At 38.0% G+C, this 18315-nt stretch overlaps 1 protein-coding gene across 2 annotated transcripts in view; it reads right to left on the reverse strand.

Moving 5' to 3' along the window:
* Positions 1-18315, reverse strand: part of TASP1 (taspase 1) — a 274012-nt gene that overhangs the window by 98484 nt on the left and 157213 nt on the right. For both annotated transcript variants that reach the window (XR_011647284.1, XM_004475274.4), the window contains exon 11: positions 6371-6481. Coding sequence is in view for 1 of the 2 variants with exons in the window: in XM_004475274.4 (XP_004475331.1) it covers positions 6371-6481 (111 nt within the window). In the remaining variant the exon portion in view is untranslated. The remainder of the gene's footprint in view (positions 1-6370; positions 6482-18315) is intronic.

Here is an 18315-nt window from a genome sequence, read left to right on the forward strand (position 1 = left end):
TGGCCTGCAAACTAAACTGCAGTGGTTTGGAACTATGCACACCAGGAAAATATGTCTTTAAACTTAATCCATTCCTGTGGATGTGAACTTTTGTAAACAGAACTTTTGGATGAGGTTACTTCAGTTAAGGTGTGCCCCTGCTGACTCATGATGGGTCTTAATCTTATTATTGAAGGCCTCCTAGGGCAGATCACAGAGAGGGAGAAAACCAGAGGGAATAGCCAGAAGTTCAATTTCAATAGAACCTGGAAGAAAAAATGAGAAGCCAGGAGAGGTCACCATTTGCATTGCCATGTGACAGAAAAGCCAAGGACCAAGGATTACCAGCAGCCAGTCCCAGTCCCAGAATTCCAGAGTCTTCTGTGAGAAAGCATTGCCTTGAGATACCTTGATTTTGGACTTCTCCTAGCCTCAAAACCATGAGCCAAAAAATTCCCATTGTTTAAGCCAACCCATTGCATGGCATTTGTTTTGGCAGCTAGGAAACTTAAATATAAATCAAGGATCAATTAGAATTTTGGAGCTGGTTGGAGTTTTAGGGACCATCCATACCTGCCCCCCTCATTTTACATATGAGGAAACTGTATAATGAATGACTTGTCCAGAAACAGAAAAATAATTATACTACCAGTGCAATAAAAAAGGAAAGAACTCAACCTTCTCATTTTTAGTCAAGGTTTCCATTATATTCAATTTATTTCATTCTATTTTGTAAATACCATCTGTTCTTCACAAGTGATTCCTGAAAATTTTCATTTTCCAAACACATTTCCAGATCACCTAATAAAAAGAAGTTCACATTTATGTGTTGAATCCAATAGAGAATTCATAGAACTTAGTATGGTTAAAGAATTTAGAAACTGTCTTTTGTCTAAGACTCTTTTTTTTTAATATTTAAAGAAAATAAAACAGGGTTATGTGAGTTGCTACATTTGTGAGTCAGAGAGGGAGTTGTGAGTGAAACACAGGTGTCCTGGGTTTTTCTGTATTTCACACTTATTTTACCTTTTTCTTTTCTTTTTTTTTTTAAAGATTTATTTTTTATTTATTTCTCTCCCCCTTCCCCATGCCACCCCCCACCCCCTCAACCCCGGTTGTTTGTTCTCTGTGTCCATTTGCTGTGTGTTCTTCTGTATCCACTTGTATTCTTGTCAGTGGCACCCAGAATCTGTGTCTCTTTTTCTGTGTCATCTTGCTTCATCACCTCTCCGTGTGCACGGCACCAGTCCTGGGCAGGCTGCACTTTTTTTGCACTGGATGGCTCTCCCTATGGGGTGTACTCCTTGCGCGTAGGGCTCCCCTACACAGGGGACACCCCTGCGTGGCACGGCACTCCTTGTGCACATCAGCACTGCTTGTGGGTCAGCTCATCACACGGGTCAGGAGGCCCTGGGTTTGAACCTTGGACCTCCCATGTGGTAGCTGGACGCTCTGTTGGGTCTAATCCGCTTCCCACCTTTTTCTTTTTAAGTTTTATTCTAGTAACCTATCTACAACCTAAAATTTCCCCTTTTAACCACATTCAAATTGTAACTCAGTGCTGTTATGTTCACAATGTTGTATTACCACCAACACCATTACCAAACATTTTCTATCATTCCAAACAGAAAATCTGTACAATTTAAGCAATAACTCCCTGTTGCAGTTTGATATTATTGATGAATTCCAAACAGAAATATTGGATTATGTTTGTAAACTGGTCTTTTCCTCTGGGCATATGAGATTATATTGTGTCAGTAGGGCATTGAGTCCCCACCCTTTGGTGGGTGGGGACTAGCAGATAAAAGGCATGGGAAAAAACAGAGTTGGAGGATTTTTGATGTTGGAGTTTGATGCTGAAGACTTAAGCTGGAGCCCCAGGAAGCAAGCACACAGAGAAAAAAGAAGCAAGCCCCAGAAAGAAGAGGAACCCTGAGCCTGGAGAGAAGCAAGACCCGGGAAGAGAGAAACCCAGGAAGCCTGAACCCTCACAGATGTCAGCAGTCATCTTGTTTCAACACATGAAAATAGACTTTGGTGAGGGAAGTAACATACTTTATGACCTGATATCTGTAAGCTCCTACCCCAAATAAATAGCCTTTATAATGGCCAGCAGATTTCTGGTATTTTGCATCAGCACCCCTTTGGCTGATTAATATACCTCCCCATTCCCTAACTTCTTCTGTTCCCTAGTAACCTGTATTCTAATTTCTGTCTCTACAAATCTGCCTATTATAATTATTTCATATTAGAGAGATCATACTATATTTGTCCTTTTGTGTCTGGCTTATTTCACGCAACATGATGTCTTGAAGACATAACTTTCTATTTTACTTAATCACCATATTTGCTTATCCATCCATTGGTTGATGGACACTTGGGTTATTTCCATCTTTTGACACTTGTGAATAATGCCACATGTGTGCAAATATTTGTCTGAGTCCCCATTTTCAGTTCTTTTGGATATACACCTAATAGTGGGATTATCAGGACATATGACAGTTCTATATTTAGCTTTCTGAAGAATCGCTAAACTGTCTTCCAAGGTAGCTATAGCACTTTACATTGTGATCTGCAATGAATTAGTGTTCCTATTTCTCTGCATCCTCTCCAACATTTGTTATTTTTCTTTTGGGGATATACTGAGAAGAAGGACCACTTTCTTCTTGCTTCAATGGTTTCTGATGAGAAACTGACACTTAATCTAATTTGTACTCATTTGTACATAACACGTTGCTCTTCCCTTGAAGCTTTCAGAACTCTTTTCTTGCCCTTGGCATTGGGTGGTTTGATTACTGTGTGTTAGGGCATGGTTCTTTCTAAGTTTATCCTGTGTGGGATTTGTCAGCCTTCTTGAATATGTATTAATATATTCATGTCTTTCATTTTATTGCGGGAGTTTTCTGCCATTATTTCTTTGAATATTCCTTCTTCCCCTTCCTCTCTTCTTCTCTTTCTGGGACTCCAATAATGCATATATTGCTACACTTGTTGGTATCCCAGAGGTCTCAATCTCTGTTATCTTTTTTCATTCTTTTTCCTTTCTGCTTCTCAGCTTGAATCATTTTGATCACCTTGTATTCAAGTTCACTGATTCTTTCTTTGGCCAGCTCCAATCTGTTGTTGAAACCCACTAGGAAATTTTTCATTTCAGTAACTGTGGTCTTCAACTTATGTTAATTTTGTTCCTATGAGGAATCTCAAAGAGATTCCCATATTGCTCATTCATTAGTTTCCTCATATACTTTAGTTCTTTTTCTGTGTGTGTGTGTGTTTTTCTCCTTGGGCATATTAAAGTCTTTGTCCAGTAAGTCTAAATCTGGTCTTCTTTATTAATGGTTTCTGGATTTTTTTTTCTTGTTTCTTTGAATGAGCCATCATTTCCTGGTTTCATTTGTCTTGTGATCTTTTGTTGCACACTGTACATTTTAATATTTTAAAAGTGTTAATTGTGGAATACAGTCTGTTTTTTAACTTTTTATTCAGGTGGTGAAATGGCAGAGATTCTCTTGAATGCCAGGAGTTAATCAAAACAATCAAACCAAAGCAAAAAGCATCTTTCACAGTCTTTGCAAATTGGCTCTGCTTTCACTGGTGGTCTCTTTCAGAGCAGCACAAGAAAAACAGGAGGTGCAGAGTCCTCTGGACCCTATCTGAGCATGCATGGAGCTGGGGAACCTGATTTTTTCCTTGTGCATGTGCTTGTTAGTGTCATTAGGAATTCCCCCTTTCTACAGTTATAGGAGTTTGAATGAATGCCCCCTCTACTCCCTTTGAAATAGATGTTCTCACCTGCTTGGGTGCTCTATTGTGTGACTTAATGCAGGTAGTGCTTTGCCTGCCCTAGGCTACCTCAACTCAATTGTCTCTTATACTGCTTTAATTTCTATAACATATTTTCCTGCCTTCAGGACAAATTGTGGGAGGGCAAGCCCTAGAAAACTTTCCTAGTTCTGTTTTTCAGAGTTTCTCCGCTTAGGCTGGCAATACAGTCACCCCAGTATGTGTGTAGGGGTTACTCTGCTCCCTCTGGAAAGGGCAAGGACACACAATGGGAGCATAAGCTGGTTCTACCCTATGTTGTGGGCTAGCAAGGGCACCAGGAGCTTCTTCTATGGTACATTTTTCTTGATTCAGCACTTTCCCAGTTAATATGGAGCCCTTTAACTGTTTTCTGCAGTTTGAGGAAAGATATTGTCTTTAAGACTCTTCTGCTGCTTTTGCCTGAAGGGGTTGGAACAATGGCCACTTTCAGAGGCCATCCACAGTAATCTGAAGTAGCTGATCAAAAGTAACGACCAAAAACCAACCGAATAGGGAAGTGGAAGTGGCTCAACTGGTAGAACGTCCGCCTACCACAGGGGAGGTCCAGGGTTCAAAACCCAGGGCCTCCTGACCCGTGTGGTGAGCTGACCCATGCACAGAGCTGCTGTGCGCAGAGTGCTGTGCCGTGCAGAGATGCCCCCACTTGGGGGTGCCCCACACACAAGGAGTGTGCCCTGCAAGGAGAGCCGCCCTGCATGTAAAAAAAAAGTGCAGCCTGCCTAGGAGTGGCACCGCACACATGGAGAGCTGACGCAGCAAGATGACGCAACAAAAAAGAGGTACAGTTTCCCGGTGCCACCGAGGGTGCACACCAGTGAATGGACACAAACAGCAGACAACGAGGGGGGTGGGGTGGAGAAGGGGAGAGAAATAAATAAAAATAAATCTTTAAAAAAAAAAAAAAGGTGTTCAGCACCCACCAGCACTTGCACTCCCACTTCAGCCTTCACTACCAGCACTCTGAGAAACTGTCTGTTATTTGCCCAGCAACACCAGACCAGTACCAGCCTGACCAAACCAGCAATCTTCCTTGCTATGTGGTAGAACCACACCTACTCCAGTGAGGTCAGAGCCCCTTCTGAGTTCTTCCATTCTTGGACACTCTCTCTCAGCCCTGGGGTACCATGCAGAGTTTCCTTACATCTTATACTTTTTTTAATCATAGTTAATAATTCTTCATATTAAATCTCCCATTTCACTTGCTGTATGTTTTTTATCTCCTTATTAGACTTGGAGTGCTACATCCTCCTAGTATCAAAACCTAAGTCCATCAATATTGTATTTTACTCCACTGAATCATACCCCATCAATACTCATGACAGAGGACACTTCCCTCAAAAACTCTTCATTTCTGCTCCATTCCCCAAACCATTCCCAGTCCATAATAGTTCTCTTCTATAGTGATGGTCTTAGACAATCTTAGATCTACTCTATAAACCCTCCCCTCCCCCAATTTTTGTCAACTCAAGAATTCATAAGGGTTTTATCCTTTCTATAGAGCAAACATGAACTCCTACACCAAGATTTAAGGTTCTCTGTGACCTTGCCTCACCTGGCCCATCCAGCCCCATTCCATATCAGGAATACTCTCCTCCAGGTAAGATGCATGCAGGTCTCCAGACTTTGCCAAGCCTAAGCCGACGTTCATGTCATTATTCATCTCCTCCCTTCCTCCTCCTTTCTCAATCATCCCAGGTGTTTCTGGGGCTATTTCTAAGATATCCCTCTCCACCCTTGTCCATGAGTTATTTGGAGTTATCTCTTCTTTCACTGACCAATTTGTCTGTACTGTCTTCAACACCTAATTAGTATCTGATTACATCCTGCCTTAAATCTCTGGTTGGGATATCTCCCAGCTTAACATTGTGATACTTTCTCATTAATTATTTTATTTGTTCGTGGCTTATTACCCTAACTTTATTTTAAATTATACTTTATATATTTTACAAAACTTCACATCCTTGAATGAGGGTAAGCTCAATAAACATGCTTTAAATGATAGGGAAACCACACAAAGTCAAACTGTCAAACTGTTTTAATGCAAAAAATAGCTAAATATATGGCCTTTGCTAGGCTATACAAAACTTTAAACAGATTAGAAAAAGGCACCCCTCTTCCAGGTAAACACAACCTCACATTAGGTTTGCAAATGGAGCCCAGGCGGGATTTCTACTCAGCCCTAAGCAACTGTCCAAGGTAGCACTGCAGCAATACAAGGAGACTTTAAAAAAAAAAAATTTTAAGTCATCTTTTATTTCAAAAAACTTGTAAAGGAGATTGTCCTCTGTACTTTGTTTTACTAGAATTTTATTCTACTGTATATCATTCAAATCCTGGACAATTTCTCACAGCTTTGGCATTAGATTAGTTACGTAGCAAATTTCATGCTTTTATATATATTGTAATGGAACTTCTTTTCACAGCGAGTATTAACTGAGGGTCTCCTCTAAGCTAGGCTTTGGAGCTAGGTCCAGAGATAAAAATGTGGTACCTGCCTTGTGGAGCTTACATCTTAAAGAAGCGATCTATTTTTATAAGGATGTAATTTTCTTAACGTTTTACTTACTAATAAATTTATTTTGCATAGTTTCCAATAGAGCTTGGTGAGCATCTTCAGCTTGCAAAGCGAGTGAACATTCTCTTGCCAGTATGGTGCGAACAAGATGCTCTCCACATCCTGGAAATCCAAAGAAAACAAGAACAATTGAAAAAGCATCACTAAATGCCCTTCTTGTCTTACTAGCATTAAAAAATCCTTATGCATCACTTAAGAAGTAAGGTTGGAGAATAATTTAGTGATGGATGGAATGATTTCTATGGGTAATCTGGTAATTTTAGCAATGAGATTCAGCAGAACCTAAAGAAATATACGATTATCCAATCTCAAAGGCAAACAAAGAAAAATAAAAGGAAAACTTTTTCATAGGAATGCTTTACATAATACTAATTCAAATTTTCTACCTAGGAATTCCCTACGAATTTCTCATTTCCATTGTTGGGTGACTACCAAAGAGGCCTTGTTTTATCATTTTATTTAGTTACAATCAATTGGCATTAGCCTCCCAGTGAGTGAACAACTCCTTATGGTCATCAGCCATTTTTCTCTGCAGCACCCCAACAACTGGACACAGGGTAGAGTTCCAGGTAGACCATGACAGCCTGAATTTCCTCTACCCTCTTTCCACTGCAATGCCCGCCACACAGCAACAGATGTAGAATAGACTTAATAATACCAGTGTCTCATTCACACAAGAACACCCTGTTGGTCTCACTAGCATCAAAATACCTGTACTTATCACTTAAGAAGTGGTTATGCTGGAGAAAAATTCCATGATGGTTGAAATTATTTCTATGGGCAATCTCATAATTTTAGTAATTTTAGCAGTTTCGGCAGAAACTAAAGAAGTAAATGCTCAAGATTTTTAAATCTCCTTTATTTCCATTAAAAATTATTCCTGCCAAGCGTATTTTGTTTTATTTATTAGTAAATGAGGTCCTCCATTAATTCACCTAACAAGTAAAGGGTATCAAATGATCCAAGCATCTAATGAGACTAAATAAGTATGTCTCAACTCTGTGCTCAAAAGGATCACAGCAAAAGAAAGAGCACATCCAGGATCCACTCCAACTCCCTTGGCAGGACCATGGACAATGTAACTTTTTTTCATGTCATTAATCACCATGTACATATCTACACACACGCACACACATATACACGATAAATGGCAGAAAGGGGTGCCAAGCAATAAAAAAAAATGTATGCACAAAGATTGTTAAATGAAATAACCTCTTTTAAATAACACATAAAAATTCTTAAGCTCGTGGAACTGAAACCAACACTAAAACTGATTTGATACAGAGTTCTGTTTTAGCTAGCATGTAATGTGACAGTGGTTAGACACTAACAACAAATCTCCCTATGAAAAATGATCTGTAATTGTTAAACCATGTTGGTGCTTTCATTTCAGAAATTTTCCTTTCCTCCCATCTCCTCTCTTCTCTCTTTTCCATTCCCTCCTCCATATATATAAATTTACACACATATAACATATACATATGAATATATTATGCATACATATATAATATATGCTCATTGCCAAAAATTCACTTTAGAAAAGTTTGAAAAAGAAAGTTAAAAATCACCTGATATTTTGTCAGAAATACCCTTACCATATTTTTTGATAAAGAGTAAACATTCTTCAAGATGAAAATATCACTTTGTGAATATCTACTTAGAGAAAGATCTCTATACATAATTTACTATATAATTTTGGGCAGGATTATGGGTGATCCCTATTTTGTTAGATTTTTGCAATATTTTTATAATCAGAAAAAAATGACATAAAACTAAAGAAAAGAAACCATTTTTTACTTACTATGTAGAGATACTGTGCTAAACTCATGAAACTTAAAGTCTAATTCCCTTTGTGCACATATTTGATGCTGAACAGTGAAACATTATACTTTGAGACAATAATAATTGTTAGGAAATTGGCATATTATAAGCCAAATGAGTGTTCAGAAGGTTATGTACACATGCCTCAAGTCAAAGAGCTAAACCACATGAAGTTAACATTACATCAAAAATACACAATGTGTGTCAGGGAGACTTTTTCCTATATTCTCATACAGGACTACACTTTCCAGTGATTGATTTTTTTTACCACGAACCTTAAAATTATGACTTCGATTTTCTGACATTTATCATCTCTAACATAACAACCATGGCACTAAAAGTCTATTCTCTTACAGGTTCCAAATCAAAGAAAAGTTTGACTTCTGTGGTTTTACCCACAAAATTCCAAAGGTTCTTAGAAGATAATGTCATACAGCTCAAGTGTGATTCAAAGGCAAACAGTTCTATTTTTATTCACAAATATTAGAAATAAGTCTTTAGTTATATTCTTTTTGTCCTTACTCTTGCAAGTAAGAGTACATTTGTTCTCAGATCTTGGCAAAAAAGATGGATTACACATAGAATGAAGTCTTAAACACAAACCTAGGAAAAGTGATAAATATCAAGTTCTAAAAGAACTTAGAAAAATGCACACTTATTTAGCATCAATAGAATGAAAACTGATAGACTGAAGCACATAACAAATTCATAACTTAAGTTTTAAAATGCATTGCTCAACTTTGGAGGATGCTAGGGAACCAACTCATTATTCTAAAACCTGATAAATGAAAGGAAACAATCAACTATTTCTCTGTTTTTCTTACAGGGACAATACAACAGGGTAATCAATGTGTTCATAAAGGAAATTTTTCTTTAAAGATATATCCTAGTTAATAAATGAAGAAGTGAACAGAATTAGAATATAATTATTTGTAACCCATAACATAATAACTGACATAGGCAATAATCATAAATGGCTGCTAATATCACAAAAAGATACAATCAGAGAGTATGTGTCTCTAGATGGAATTAAATCTATAAAGCAGTCTTGCCCTTTATCAAAAAAATTACATTTGAATCTAATCAAGTCTCTAAATTGAATATCTATTTGGTAAAAACCTACAGTTAATATACTGCTGCACATTAACAGACTTCCCCAAAGATGTGGTCACCCATACAAGTACAAGGCCTGCCTAGCTTGGTCATTCACACAAGAATAGCCTGGCTATTGACAAGTCACTCGACCATCATCTGGCCAGTCCAGATCCCAGTGCCCTGGACTGTGTATCCTACAGACCAACCTCAGGGATTCAGAAGAGAATCTCAGACTCAGCAAGAACTCTGGAAGTTCTCACAGCCCTCTGAAAGCCAGCCTCTATGGCCAGGTCATCTCCTGTTCATCCCATTCCTTAGCCCAGCCTCAGCTTTCTCTTTCCTACCATGTTTCCTGCTGCAGTGTACTCCAGGCCCAAAGACTTATAGAATTAAGAATTATAATACATTTCCTCTCTCCTGAGGATCCTTAACTTTTTACAACTCACATTGCAGATGAACTCACAATGACAACATTACAAAGCCCTCTCCCCTCCCCTCACCACACACACATACACACACGACCCATAAGAGACAATGATCAGATGCAAAAAACAAAAACAAAAACAAAAAACCATGAGGATTAAACCATGAGGATCATACCAGGAAGTAGAGATAATAGAACAGGAGTTAGCAATCTTTCTGGGAAGGGTTAGTTAGTAAATATTTTTCTTATTTACATATGATTTGTCACATATTCATCTTTTACTTTTTTAATGACTGTTTAAAATTTTAAAAATTATTCTTTACTCACAGGCCATATAAAAACAGACTGGGAGTCAAATATGGGTCCCAAACAAACCATGGGTTGTAGTTTACCTAGTTCTATAATAAAGCCACTATAGTACAAAGATGCAAAGGAAGATAGAGCATGATAAAAAAAAAAATCAGGGCAATCTGGGAATGGAGCAGGGTTGTGGCGGAGAGGTACAGATTTTTCAAGGAACCAAATGGAACTTCTCAAAGTAAAAATACAAGTGTTGTTAAAAACTCAATGAATGTAGTAAGCATCACATAAGATGCAGCTGAAGAGAGAGAGACCTGGAAGATCTTTGGGGGGGAGGGGAACTAAAAACCAATCTAGAATGATCTAGAGATAGAAGATAAGGAGTTTAAAAGCCTAGAGCACAAAATAAGAATGTCGAACACATTAGCAGGTACCTTGAAAGAGAAGAGAAAGGATGGGAGAGGAACAATAATAAAGAACAAGGATTTTCCAGAATTTAAGTTATAGGTAAACCCTTAAACTGAAGATGAATACAGAGTTCCAAAGAAGAGGAAGAAAAACAAATCCATCCTTAAGAATATCATAGTGAAGCTCTGAACCAAGGAAAAAGAGAAAATGTTAAAAAATAATAATAACAAATAACCAGAAAGAAAAAGAAGTAGATCATCTACCAAGAACTTACCATCTGGAGTAAGAGGAAATAAAGATGTTACACATAATATTAACTTCTCCATAAGCTCAATTGCAATTTCCCACCCCTCCCATCTTCTCAGTTTATCTCCTTGAGCACTCCAACTTCAACATTTCCTCCCTCCACCAAAAACTGCAATCCATTAATTCATCTGCTTTTCCATTATACCTTACCCTATTAGGTCCTTACCTCTTTCCTTATTCAACTAAATTCCCACGCTTCATCAAATTATATCCATTCCTTTACTCCTAAAATCCCCCTTGCTTCCCTTACTTCACTGAACTTGTCTGGCAAAAGCCTATCCTCATATATCAGAATAGTTAACATAGGCTGCAAAACAAGCCCCAAATTTCAGTGGTTTAACACAACAAAAATATAATTCTCATTAATATTATCAGTCAAATGTGGGTCACTAAGGAGATTTACTCCACACAGTCACTCAGAAACAAATCTAGGCTGACAGAGCTCCATCTATAAATGAACCACCTGGATGATATAGTCCCCTCCTGGAGAGGTAGAGGCCACCCACAGCCGTTTTACCATTTGAACCTAAAAGAGACATATATCACATCTACTCCAATCCACTGGTCAGAAAGAGCCACATGGTAGCAACTCCTAGGGGACTGTGAAGTATGAAGGAGCATATGGATATTCAGGGAATTATTAAACTAAATGTTTAAATGAATCCATCTTTCCATTTCTGCACTTGCACAGCTAAATGAGATGTGCAGCGGCCATCCTGTAGCCATGGGTGACACGTAGGAGCATGAAGGCCTACCTGGGAGAAAGGGCAAACTGGGTACCAGACAGGACTGCTGGGCAGCCTGACCAATCTCAGCCTGTCGACTCCACCTTCCTACCCACACCCAACCCCCTGACTTCTTGTTGCAAACAAACATCATCTGTTTAAGCTACTGTAATTGGGTTTTCTTCATTATGACCAAATGCATTCTTTTTTCTTTTTCCTCTTTATTTATTTATTTTGTTACATTAAAGAAAAATGAGGTCCCCAAATAACCACCCCCCCCCCCCACTCCTCCACATCAATAACCTCTTCCATCATCATGGGACATTCATTGCATTTGGTGAATACATTTTGGACCACTGAGGCACTGCATGGATAGTGGTTTACATTGTAGTTTATACTCTCCCCCAGTCCACCCAGTGGGCTGTGGCAGGACATACAATGTCCAGCATCTGTCCCTGCAGTACAACCCAGGACAACTCAAAATCCTAAAAATGCTCCCATATCATATCTCTTCTTCCCTCTCCCTACCCTCAGCAGCTACTGTGGCCACTTTCTCCACATCAATGCTACAATTTCTTCCATCATTACTAATCACAATAGTTCCATAGTAGAATATCAGTAAGTCCACAATAGAGAGATCTTTACTGATGAAACAGCTCAGAAAAATTTAACTATAAGAAGACAACTACTAGCAACTTCCTCCAGCTCAAACATGCAACTCTGTGTTGAGTTAACTACAGTGACTGATAAATTCATATAGATGTTTTCATCAGATACCATTAGCAGTAATACATGAACAAGATCATTTGGTTTGATCTTTAACTGAGCTATTATGGGAAACCCATGATATATTTAATTGCTTCCAACAACCAAATTTCTTTTTAATTTGTTTGAATAAATGAGAGTAATTTGGTTAAAATAAATCCTTTACATTTCTTGGAAAACAGAGACTTACATATTTAAGGATCCCTTTTATCCATCTAACAAATGAGCCCATGCAAAACCACTTTAGGGAGGTCACCTTCATGAAGACTGTTTGTGGGTTTGTTCAGAATCTAGAAAAAATCAGCAAAACTCTGAAGACACTAGAAGAGTAAAGAGAGTATCTTTACTTTTCCCTTATTTTACTGTTTTTAACAATGCCAAAATTTCTCTAGTGAACACACTGACCCCACATGACAAAAGAGGTTCTGTATCTTTATTAAAGAAGAAATCTGAGCTTTCTGGGTCATACAGCAGGGTCTTGCTTACAGGATTACAGACAGTCTGTGTATTTTATTTATTCAATGCTAATTCTCATTCATTCCCTCCCTCCATATCTATCTCTTCCCTTCACCTTTTACCCTCTCCCCTCTCTGCTCCTCTCTTATCTTTCTTACTCTCTCAGACACACACATACAAACACACAAATACACAAACACACCCTAGCTTAAGGCAAAAGGCCCTGTAGGCTAGTGATTAATAAAAACAGTTGTGCAATCATACTCACGTTTGAATACAGCTGGGAGATTTTATGGCTATTTAAACCTAAATTTCCTCTGCTGTAAAATGAGGAATGGGAGTACCAAGTACCTCATGGTGTTGCTATGAGGAAAAAATAACACAATGGATGTAAGACATTTAGCATGGGGCTGGGCACATCCCAGGCATGTAATAAATACTACCACGAGGATAAATAACCACTTTGAGGAAAAACATTTCTATCATTTTCCTGTACCTCTCCTTCCTATTTTCTGTATTTTCCTTCTAGTAGAACAAGGTGATTCCCAACTAGTTAGACAGTCATACTGAAAGCCAAGAAGAGAATTCAAAAGCAGTTTATCCTTTGATCTGCAATTCTGAAGGCTACTGCTTCAAAGCAAGCTGAGCCTTCACATAGGCCCAAAAGACCACCTGGGTAAAACTTCCATTATCAGAGAGGAACAAATAATATGGTAAAGATTACTCTTAATCGGGCAGGAAAAATCTTAACTGTGGTTATCCAGGGAATGTGGCTTATACATGCTATTATTGCTATTTATTCCTTTCATTTTCCACAACTTCTATAATAAATACTCTTTTTCCCCCCGCAGGCTTATTACCTGACTTCAATGTTACAATCCCACTTCTGCATTCACAATGTTTTCTCTTAGGGCAAAATATTAAAGGGCTAGAAAGGGTCTCCCATAATTTGTTTAGGTCCCATGCAGTTCACTTCTCTATCTGAGTGTTCATGAGTTGGTAAGAGCCAACACCAACAGATGCTCCCTATGTTTTATTTCATCTGACATTCATCACACTTTAGTTCTTTCAGCTGCCGTGATAGAAGCATTCTTCAAATTAGGACAATTAAAAATGTGTAATGTCACAGCCCAATAAAATCATATTGTCAAATTATTATTTTACTTCCAAAAGACAAGAAACAAACAAAAGTTTTTGCAATAAGCACAATAAGAAAAATTTACCAACACTTGTTAGACATTTAAAATATATTCTCATTGCATTTCAAGATCAGTTCTTTTTTTAAATCTTTGTCTCATTTAGTAGGAGGAGCCAAATTATTCAAAGTGAAAATGTAAAAGTCCTTTTTTTTAAGTAGACAATTTTTCATATGGTTAAAGATTACGATGTAATTCTTCCACAGGACCTCAAAATGAGATTAGGATTTTTAAGAATAAATCATGAACTCACAAATCATTCTCCCTTACTAGACACTTTATTTCTTGTAAATCTTTCTAACCTCAATTCTGATCCAAAGATTCCCCCAGAGGGAAAAAAAAGAGAAGTTGTCTCACAGGAGAGCCATAACCCATGTTCCTTGGGAACCCGTAGAAGCAGCAGCAACAAAAGTTCACAAGCAGTGTCACTGGCACAGCACATGTTTCAAGGATCCATGATGGCTTTGAAGCATGTATGTCAGCTTACAAATGCTGCCATTCACTCTCACTGCGGCTAGTGGGCATCCGAAAAATCTTTCAACACATCCCCTGTTAGAAGTCCACAGGGACAGATAAGTAAAGAGTAAAGGCCTTTCCAAATTTAAAAGGAAACATTTGGTATTTCAGTTTCCAGTATTGCAACATCTCTTTTTCAACAAAGGAATTTATTACACAGTACGTCACCTTTTCCCTGTTGGAGGATTTGCTGCAAATTTTGGAATTGGATTACTTCTGGTTTTCAAGCCTGTCTGGTGAAATTAGAGAGAGCTGCCTTAGAAGTGATAGAACACAGAAAATTTCAGTCACCAGTGTCCCCTTGGTTATCAAATCTGGAACCTATTATATATAAGAAGAAAACATAAAGAACTTTATAAAGAGATGGAATAAGTGGTGAAGATGTCTAATCCAGGCAAGTCCAAAGGTTACAGTCCACCTGCAACATTTAAACTTTCCCAAGTATTCAGTTCTCTAATTCACAGTCCATCATCACACTTTGGATATGTGTAAGTAACCTATCAAAAACAAGTCAGGTTTTTCCATTTTTTCTTTGATAGTTAAGAACCCAAAAGAAAACCTAATTTTACAATGACTTCCTTGAGGTATCATTTCTGACAAACTAGAATGTGCCTGGTCTATGCTTTAGCATAATTCCTCAAAATATGGAAAAATTACATGTAAGAACAAATATAACGGTGAAGCAGGTGTGACTCAGTGGTTGAGCACCTGCTTTGCAGGTACAAGGTCCCCAGTTCAATCCCCAGAGATAAATTCATAAATAAAATTTATTTATTTATTTATTATTAAATGAATGAATGAATGAACAGTTATAATTAAATACAGGAAAATATTTCTAAAGAGCAGTGCTAGGTATACACTACATATACTAAATGTTCAATAATTATTAGCTATTATCTTTTTTGTCAATTTTATTAAGAAGGTAGAGCCAAACTACAAAAGATTTGACTGAATAAGAAATAACTACAAAAATGGGAAACATTTCAGTTGTGGGAATGAAGAATAAAACCTACCTCAAAGAAAGCAATAGAAAAAAGAAAAGCTTCAACAAAAATGGGTAATGAAAACCTCTCAACCAATCTGTCACGACAGAGGCAGTCTGTGTTTCACAACACAGAGATGAAGCTTGAACCACTCTTTTCTCCCTTGCTTTTCTCTTTGTCAAAGTTACATCGCAATGTGAGAATTTACCTGATATTCATTTTGAGTGTGAACACAGATGATGAAGTGGGATCTAGATTTCTGTTCTAATGTATCTACTTTAGTTATCTAAATTACAACATTCTAATTTGGACACCACAGGTAAATGATAACAGGTAGGGAAAAAATAAAGAGGTAGCCACCCCCAGTAGAAGTGATGTTCTTAGCTATAATGGTGCCTCTAAAATTCTATCACCACGATTACATTTGTCTGGGAAACATACTACATGTTTAAACATTAGACTCATCCAGCTTGAGAACTTCATTAAGACATCAGCCATAGAAGAAATAACACTGTTCATAATGAGCTCCATTGGTGCCTTCGTTGAACTTCTAGTCCCATCAGAGAGAAAAAGTACAGAAGAGAAAAAAACTGTCCAACCATGACTCCAAAATGAGTCATTGAGATCTCTTGCCTCAGTTTCCTCAATTGAAAAAATATAAATCTTAGCTTAAGAGGCTTTAAATTCTTCATAAGATTAAGCATTCATTACTATAGTAATTTCAAACTTCAATAACTTTCTGGTTAAAATTTAGTTAATAGGCCTGTGACAGGAAGGTCAGTTATGAGAAAATCCTTTTTAAAATGTTGTTAATTAATGAAACAAGAGCATACTTGGCTTAAATTCAACCACAGATAACACTATTTTTTAAGAGGAAAGAGAAAACATCATTGACTCATTAATTCACTATTAAATGATCAACTAATGTGTATCTGGTGCTTTCACAAATACCATCTCATTAGGGCTATAAAAAACTTGTGAGGCAGATACTACCATCCCCATTTAACAAATAAGAAAACTGAACAGTCTCAGAACAAGTCTTGAGACTCCAAGTAACATGCTTATCCCATCATGGTCAGCTACTTCAGAAATGAGGCAAATGTCATAGCATGGATAAAGAAGATACCAACAAAGAAAATCCAAAGCCATGAAAACCCAAGCCCATGGTCAAGAACAGCAGCAGACAAGTAGCACAAAAGGTTCAATACAAAGAATTAAGGTTGTAGCTAACTCCCAGTTTTAACCACAAAGTCCTAGAAATAGTAACCAAACAGGTCCCAAAGGAACAATGTTAAATTGGAGATTTCATTTTGAATCAAAAAACCATGGTATGCATGGTGCATTTCAGGAGTCAAAAAAGTCAAGAGTACTGCACAAAAAAGTCAGCACTGCACATGGGCTAGCTCCGCACAGGTCAAGGAGGCATGGGTTTTGAACTGCGGACCTCCTACGTGGTAGGCAGACGCCCTAACCCCTGGGCCAAGTCCACCACCCATGTTATCAGTTTTAAAGCTGTTCTCTGAGTTGGGATCATTCTGTTAAGCTGATGTGCGCAAGGAGTGCCCTGTCATGCAGGGGTGTCCCCCATGTAGGGGAGCCCCACGTGCAAGGAGTGTGCCCCATAAAGAGAGCCGCCCAGCGTGAAAAAGGTGCAACCTGCCCAAGAATGGTACCCGCACACACGGAGAGCTGACACAACAAGATGATGCAACAAAAAGAAACACAGATTCCCAGTGCCGCTGATAAGGACAGAAGTGGTCACAGAAGAAGATGCAGCGAATGGACACAGAGAACAGACAACTGGGGGGGGGGGGGCGGGGAGGGGAGAGAAATAAATAAATAAATCTTTTTTAAAAAACCAACATTAAATATTTAAATGCTTCATGAATTATAATGGAAAAAGAATATCTTATCCTTTCCTTTATTCAGCACAGTATCAAGGGTAGTGGCTCTGAGGTTGGGGAAAGATATGAAAATTCTGAAGGAGAAAAGAGTAAAGGGTAATCAAATCCATTTGTTTAGATCAGAGAAGAACTTAAGGAATAATTATACAGAAATGGGCCTAGAGCTGTTTTACTACCAACTAACAGAATTATCATATAAGCAGATAAAAACATGAAAAGCAAAATACAGGTAGGCCAGCTCAAATGAGCCATGTAGCAAAAGACAAATGGACAATAAAAAAATCAGTACTTTTCAAGGTTTTCATTTGATGACACTATTAGGAGATAATGCTTTTAAAGAAGAAAATACACTAACCTGTATTACTTTTAATGTTTTATTTTAGCAAAGAAATTAACTAAGTTTTTATTCATCAATACCTAAAATTATCTGTTTATCTAAATAATGCTCTGTAATCTCTCCTAAACATGAAAAAAAAAAAAAGATTTGCCTAAAATTTTGCACACCATCTGTAGCAGTTTGATATGATTGATGAATTCCAAAAAGAAATATTGGATTATGCTTATAATCTGATCTGTACCTGGGCATGATTGAGTGATGATTAGGGTGTTGAGTCCCCACCCACCAAGGGGCATGGCAAAGAACAGAGTTGAGGGTTTCTGACGGTGGAGTTTTAATGTTGGAGTCTAATGGCGAAGACTTAAACTGGAGCCCCAGGAAGTCAGCATGCAGAAGAAAGAGAAGCCAGCCCCAGAAAGAAAGGATCCTTGAACCCAGAGAAACGCAAGCCCCAGGAACATAGGAACACAGGAAGTCTCAACCCTCGCAGACATCGGCAGCCATCTTACTCCAAATAGACTTTGGTGAGGGAAGTAACTTATGCTTTATGGCCTGGTATCTGTAAGCTCCTACCCCAAATAAATATCCTCTATGAAAACCAACAATTTCTGGTATTTTGCATCAGCACCCTTTGGCTGACTAAAACACCATCTCAAAAAATTCACAGACTCCTCCATGAAAAGCCATGTATAGATTCCAT

The sequence above is a fragment of the Dasypus novemcinctus genome, chromosome 24 (genome assembly GCF_030445035.2).
Source record: "Dasypus novemcinctus isolate mDasNov1 chromosome 24, mDasNov1.1.hap2, whole genome shotgun sequence".
NCBI lineage: Eukaryota > Metazoa > Chordata > Mammalia > Cingulata > Dasypodidae > Dasypus > Dasypus novemcinctus.